Source organism: Mandrillus leucophaeus, unplaced genomic scaffold, assembly GCF_000951045.1.
Source record: "Mandrillus leucophaeus isolate KB7577 unplaced genomic scaffold, Mleu.le_1.0 Scaffold40, whole genome shotgun sequence".
Taxonomy (NCBI): Eukaryota; Metazoa; Chordata; class Mammalia; order Primates; family Cercopithecidae; genus Mandrillus; species Mandrillus leucophaeus.
The window spans coordinates 8,350,997-8,358,255 of NW_012104254.1; the positions used below are offsets into that span (position 1 = coordinate 8,350,997).

The 7,259-nt window shown below is 40.5% G+C and overlaps 1 protein-coding gene across 2 annotated transcripts in view; it reads right to left on the reverse strand.

Moving 5' to 3' along the window:
* Positions 1 to 1,466: 1,466 nt before the first annotated feature.
* The window catches only part of GAD1 (glutamate decarboxylase 1 (brain, 67kDa)), a 58,177-nt gene continuing 52,384 nt past the window's right edge, over positions 1,467 to 7,259 (reverse strand). For both annotated transcript variants that reach the window (XM_011991947.1, XM_011991948.1), the window contains exons 15-17: positions 5,457 to 5,564; positions 3,722 to 3,811; positions 1,467 to 2,906 (exon numbers count right to left, since the gene is read on the reverse strand). In XM_011991947.1, the coding sequence (XP_011847337.1) occupies positions 2,733 to 2,906; positions 3,722 to 3,811; positions 5,457 to 5,564 (372 nt within the window). In that variant the 3' untranslated portion in view covers positions 1,467 to 2,732. The remainder of the gene's footprint in view (positions 2,907 to 3,721; positions 3,812 to 5,456; positions 5,565 to 7,259) is intronic.

A 7,259-nucleotide genomic window follows, 5' to 3' on the forward strand; every position in this document is an offset into this window, starting at 1 on the left:
CAGATCGGGGGGAGGGAGGAGAAACTCTATATCATATAAAAATTGAAACTTTGCTTATTACATCAAGCTGGATCCTCAGTTGCAAAAATGAGACTGTTGGTGTACCCAAGAGGCCAGAAAAGCTATGGGATTGGCCTAAATTCAAATAGGGGCATGGAAAAAATCAGCTCCCAGAGGGGTTTTAAAGAAACAGTGAGAGAAAGAGTAAGTTGCTTTATGATCACTCCCTATAGAGTCGTTTAATACAATGGTTACATGCAATCAGCGTGCTAATTACAAAGGACTCTTCTCTAATCCCTACCTGTGCTAAATAGAGAGCTTCTTGTATTCCAAATGAGTGAGATTGTATTAATATAGCTGAATAGAATATTGTAGAAAATGGGCCGGGCGCAGTGGCTCACGCCTGTAATCCCAGCACTTTGGGAGGCTGAGGTGGGCAGATCACAAGGTCAAGAGATCGAGACCATCCTGGCCAACATGGGGAAACCCTGGCTCTACTAAAAATACAAAAATTAGCTGGGTGTGATGGAGCATGCCTGTAATCCCAGCTACTCAGTAGACTGAGGCAGGAGAATCGCTTGAACCAGGGAGGCGGAGGTTGCAGTGAGCCAAGATGGCGCCACTGCTCCAGCCTGGTGACAGAGCGAGATTCCGTCTCTCTCTCTCACACACACACACACACACACACACACACACAAAGAATATTGTAGAAAATGGGTCCCATATCCTAATGATCTAGCACCAAAATATATTTCCCTAGGAAGTGAATTGGGACCACTCTACAAGCATAAAGCAGCAGGAACTTATGCTTCTGTGATCTTAGAGGCATTCACTTAGCACAGACACCTAGTGATATAAGGTGCCCACTAGAAGGAATGCTTGTCTTTTGTTGAATGACTGAATGAATGTAATTCCAAGATGCAAGTAGGAAAAGGAGAAACAGGGATGGCTTTTCTTGCTCAAGGCTTGAACTGCACATTGAATTAATTATAATCATAATGATTTTATTGATTGATTGAGACAGGGTCTCACTCTGTCACCCAGGCTGGAGTGCAGTGGCACAATTTCAGCTCACTGCAGCCTTGATCTCCCAGGCTCAAGTGATCCTTGCACCTCAGGCTCCCAAGTAGCTGGGACTACAGGTGTGCATCACCACAGCCGGCTAATTTTTATATTTTTTGCAGAGACAGGGTTTCGCCATGTTGTGCAGGCTGGTCTCGAACTCCTGAGCTCAAGTGATCTGCCTGCCTCAGCCTCCCAAAGTGCTAGGATTACAGGTGTGCACCACCATAATGATTTTATAGATGAGGAGCTTCAGAGCCTGTGACAGTGGATCGAGTCTCCTTCAGCTTAATCAGGGTACTGAGCATCACCTAAAGTCAGCCAATAGAAAGCAGATGGGCTATGGGCAACCCAAGGAACTATAATTAGAAACATCTCTGTATGAAACACAAACTAGAAGAAAATTTTGTTCAAATTCTCCATGGAGAATATTTTTATTTATTTATGTTCTTCTTGCATACTCTAAAACGCACAGTGTGAATTGCCCTTCTTCAAAAACAGTTGTGAGCCTGGTCACTTTATCTGAGATCTTCAGAAGGTCTTCGGAAATGTTGCCTTAGGTTTCAGCTAAGCGAGTCACAGAGATTGGTCATCAGCTACTACAAAATTACAGGAGATCTAGTTATTATCCAACAATTACTAGAAAAGCATTGAGAACACCAGACGTACAGCCAGACAGAGAGGGTAAGAGAAGAGCAGATGCTATTTAAGTAACAGGATTTCCATATATATGACTCTATGTACAGTCTTAGAATTCTTTTACAGACAGTAAAATGCTTAAATCATTATTTTAAGGGCACTCTAATATAAATACAAGTCTCACTAATTTTAATCTTTTCTCTTTGGCTCACAAATGCACGAAAATACCATAAACGTTTTCAGAACTTACTTCATTAATATATAAATAAGATACATTACAAATGGGAAGAAAATACAAGACACCTCTTTAACATGGTACATCTCTGAATATAAATAAGCAAATATTTCATTGACCTACAATTAAACAATCATTGAAATCATGACACATAATCTCCCCCTCCCGCCACCAAGGTCAGACAACAGTAATTTACACAATCTACACAAATTAATCCCTAAAAATACAGCCATAGTACAACAATGACTCTGCTACTATTTTCCCTTAACAGAATGCTAATGGGGAGGGTGTGACTTGTCATCTGGTGGTGGTTTTTCTCATCCATCAGCACTTCAGGTGGAGAAACGCTGACAGTGAGGTCAATTCTCACCAACAGCATTTCCCTTGGCCCCTAGGACATGGCGTTTTGAAAAACAGCTTTCCTGGAGTTATTGGACAAGCTGGTTGGCAGCATGTTTAGCTCCTCGGTAACTGCTGAAGGTAAGGTGAATTCTCTTGGAGCGGGAAACATGCTGTGGTCTATTACTAAGCCACACTCACTATACATGTATATATAGAGAGAGGTATGTATAACTGTACATATATACTCTGTTCCTAATGTGCAACTTTTTTAAAAAGAACACTATTTCCTGCTAACTAAACAAACAAGCTTTAAGTAATGTTTTAACAATATTCTTCAAGATATTATGTTTTCCCTCAATGAAATGGCCTATGTGTTTCAGCAACATAAAGAGGTTTGTTCTGGAGTGCCAGAGGGAAAAGGCATTCCCAGAAACTCATGTTCTGCGAAGGGTGATTACAGATCCTGGCCCAGTCTTTCTATCTCTTCAATGAGGAAGTCAATGTCAGACTGGGTAGCGGCTGGGTTAGAGATGACCATCCGGAAGAAGTTGGCCTTGTCCCCCTGGGGCTGGTAGCCAACCATGGTCGTGCCTGACTCCATCATCAGGGCTTTGATTTTTGGAGCCACCTTGTGATGGAAAACACAAAACAAAACTCAAGATTGATATTAATACCCTCTCTTTTTAACAATTGGACCCAACTTGCATTTTACTATTTGTGTTTACAATGACATAAAAGCAAAGAAATATTTCATATCCAGGAATCTTTGGGGGCTAATATCAAATGACTACCTGGTCACGGGTTCCCTCAGAAAGTACCGTGCAACTGAATTTTGAAAGTCAGTCATGGAACAATGATAGTAAAATAAAAAATGAAGACAAAACCAAAAAACTCTTATAGACAACACCACAAATTCAGGGTTTTGCATAACTCAGAGCCCAGGATACTGCCTGGCACATAGATTGTGTTTAACAAATATTTGTTAAATGGTTGGATGGATTAAATGTTATATAAATTAAATATAATCTTAAGAACCCTGGATAAGATATAAACTGGATATAGAAAACAGCTAGGATGAATCAGCATTACAGTTTGCTTGAACTTAAAAGGTTATTGTAACAGACACAGTTTAATCTAGAACGTCCCTAGGAATATGCACATTATTTCCTTATCCTGCGTAGGGCTCCTTTAATGAAGAACATCAACCAAGGACAAGGAGACAAGATGCATCCTTTAAAAGTTCCTGTGGTAACCACAGTAAGGGGGTGATGCAGGCTCAAGAGGAATATAACAAGATGGCTCTCCACCACTCCATTACTAGAAACCCATGCCAAGGCTTTATTTTTTATATTTCCCCCACTAGAAAGGCACATTGGAATGAGGATATCCTGACCAGCCAGAGAAATTGCAGACGATTAGATGAAACAAAAAGCGAGTCTATACCTTGTGTAGCTTTTCCCGTCGTTGAGGGCTGTCTGGCACACCCCTGAGGCTTTGTGGAATATACCAAAAACAGACGTTTGTGTGCTCAGGCTGCAGAGATTTTAACAGACAAACAAACAAAGAAAATTATGATAACTTGAGAGAAAACTGTTCCCAAACCAATATGCATCCTTGGTGGAAGTCTCTTAGACCAAAGAAAGAGGTTGAATGTTCATCTCAAAGGCAATGTTACTTCCACACTAGGGAGAACAATGCCTCATTTATCCAATCATATCTGGCAAGAGAGCTGTTCCCTACAACCAATTTTCTAGGTAACTAAGGTTACCAACTTTAAACATTAAAATGTTACAAATAATTACATTTGGGCAATTTTTTAAAAAAGGTATCCATCTGTCCATCTTGTCATATAGAAGATACTTGAAACATAGTTTATGGATGCTGAATATTTTATTTAGTTTATTATATTGATACTGAATCTTTTCTTGATGAATCAGGACTATCATAATAAACATTAAGACTGGTTATATCAATTAATAGAATTGCTCCTAAAAAAAACCCCCAAAGACTGCTTCTACAGCATAAGGTAAGGCCTGCTGAGATGCCTCAAACTGTTTAGTGTCCCTCCTGTAAAGATTCCGTGCTTTTTGAGTTCTGTGTCTTCTTGCTATAGTTTTAAAGTTTTCTTCCTAGTTGCTGTTTGCCATTACTGTGCCTGTCTCTAATTGATTTGAGATATCACATTTGTTGTTTTTAATCTGCTATTAAGAGTGTTTAAAGTAGTACATAAATGATCAGAGCAGTGTCATTGATTTTAAACTGCCCGGGGCTCTTTTTTGTTCATTTGGTGATTCACATGTGTTCCTAGTAGTTTAGGTTGCCTGATAAATAGAATAATGTTGACTGTAGGCAGTGTTATATTATACTGGCTTATAAGTGGATTTTCTTTTATTCAACACTGGCTCCTATTCCATCTTTCTTTATTCAAGTGTGAGCTCCATTGGGTCAAAGAAAGTATCTGTTTTGTTCAATACTCTAGAATCTAGGTCCTAGCAGGAGGCCTGGCACATAGTGGATACTCAGTAAACTCTGACAGATACTTTACTGTGTGCAGTATGCACATGAACTCAGGGCAGAGACAATTTTATCTTGCTCTCCTCCTTATGAATCTATGTTAAGTAGAACCTCATTTTAGAACAAGTCTTGGGAGGTAAGAATATACCCACCCTATAAGCTTCTTGGAAATGAAAACCACTTTATCATTTTTTAAAATTTCTAAGTTATATATTTTTTTCTTATAGAGACAGGGTCTTGCTATGTTGCCCAGGCTAGTCTTGAACTCCTGGACTCAAGCAATCTTCCTGCCTTGGCCTCCCGAAATGCTGGGATTACAGGTGTGAGCCACCATGCCCAGCCTGAAAAACACTTTGTCATAAAGGTTCAACACAAAACAAACTCAAGAATGATGAAGGATTCAGACCTGTCAAGGAAAGACCTCTTGTCTGCCCAAAGCTGGCCAAGAACAACACAGTTTTAAACGACATAAAGGAAAAAGTTGTCCCAGTGCTACCAGAAGAAAAGTTCACAGACATGGTAGGAATTAAAGAGAGGAATTAAGAGTGTATAAGAATAAAAATTTTGAAGCAGTTTCTGACAATTTGGGAAAATCCAGCTTCAGGAACTTCCCTCAATACCTTTTCTGGAAATACTGTGTACCTGGTCCAGGATGACTACCTACCTCACCATCGAAAACCATCTCAAATTCTTCTCTGTTTTTAATCTTGGCATAGAGGTATTCAGCCAGTTCCAGGCATTTGTTGATCTGGTTTTCAAATCCCACTGTGCCCTGTTTTAAAGAGAAAAGTCATGTTTGTGGTTGCGTTTCCCTGTGATGAGCATTTGAGAAGGCTAGGCCGTCCCTGTCTATGGGAAATATACAAAAAAGTATTTTTGGAGATGGTTAGGAAGAACAATCTAATCAAATATGTACAGCTTTTTCACAGATGTGCATGGAATAAATGATGTGTGCCCACTTCCTCTTTGAAAGGCACTCCGGTCTTTGGGTAGTTATTCTCAACTGGACCTATGCCTGATTCTGGTTTGCTTTAGGATGGTGCTACTCAAAGTGTCATCTATGAACTGAGGCCACTCCACAACTGTAACCGATCTACAATCAAATGAGTGTAGAAATTGAGATTAAGCACAGGAAACTTTTATAGCACTTGGACAAAGGGATTTTGTCTATTGACTCTAATAAAAAATAGTGGCTTGTTCCTTGTATGTTTTTAAACTTCATTTTTTCTAACAATTCATCTTTAGGGTACTGGTCCATGATAGGTGAAAAAAAAAAAAAATAACTGGTTCTTCAGCATAGAAACTTCAAAAGATACTGCTGTAGAACTCATCTTCCCCAGCAGTAAGTCCTTGTGAAACATGTCCCATGCCCTCTCAGGCAGGCTACCTTCCACATAACAATGTTATACCTTTTAGGTGACAGGCAGGCAGGCAGATGGGGAAGCCATTGGTCTCAGTATATGCCCCGAGATTGCAATAGTTACAACTATTGACAAACTGATTGAGCATGAGTTTCAAAAGCCAGCACAGCTGATTAATAACAGCAGTATGAGGGTTGTTGAGTGGGTCGGTGTTAACAAGGAGAGCAGATGCACAAGGCTGGCTGTGGATTGCTAATGGGCCTGAGCGAAGTCCAGCACTGACAAAGCATCAGCCTCTCCAGGTAGTGTCACTGCTGACTGTACACCCTAGTCAGTCTACTTAGGAATGAAGCCTGCACCAGGGTCCCATTTCAGCAACCAATCACTATGGAAAAAACCTCCAGCAGATGGTTCAAGAGGTTATTGTTAGAAATGAAAAAGAAGACACAAATTACTGAAACAGACTATGTGATCATTATATTTCAAAATGACAGGACTCCTTTTTTTGTTGTTGCTATTTATGGTTTTTTTTGTTTTTTTTTTTTTTTGAGATGGGGTCTCACTCTGTTGCCCAGGCTGGAGTGCAGTGACATGATCTCGGCTTACTGCAATCTCTGCCTCCTGGGCTCAAGTGATCCTCCCACCTCAGCCTCCTAAGTAGCTGGGACCACAGGCATGCACCATCACACCTGACTAACTTTTGTATTTTTTGTAGAGATGGGGTCTCACTTTGTTGTCCAGATGGGTCTTGAACTCCTGAGCTCAAATGATCTTTGCCTGCCTTCGCCTCCCAAAGTGCTGGGATTACGTGCATGAGCCACTGTGCTCAGCCTATGGCTATTTATATGTTTACAATTCCTATGATTACTTTTTAATAGAAATCAAATTCAGACTATTTCTATATTAAGTCAAAACAGAGCTGGGTGTGGTGGCTCATGCCTATAATCCCAGCACTTAGGGAGGCCGAGGCAGGTGGATCACTTGAGGTCAGGAGTTCAAGTCTAGCCTGGCCAACATGGTAAAGCCCTGTCTCTAGTAAAAATATAAAATTAGCCGGCCGGGCGCGGTGGCTCAAGCCTGTAATCCCAGCACTTTGGGAGGCCGAG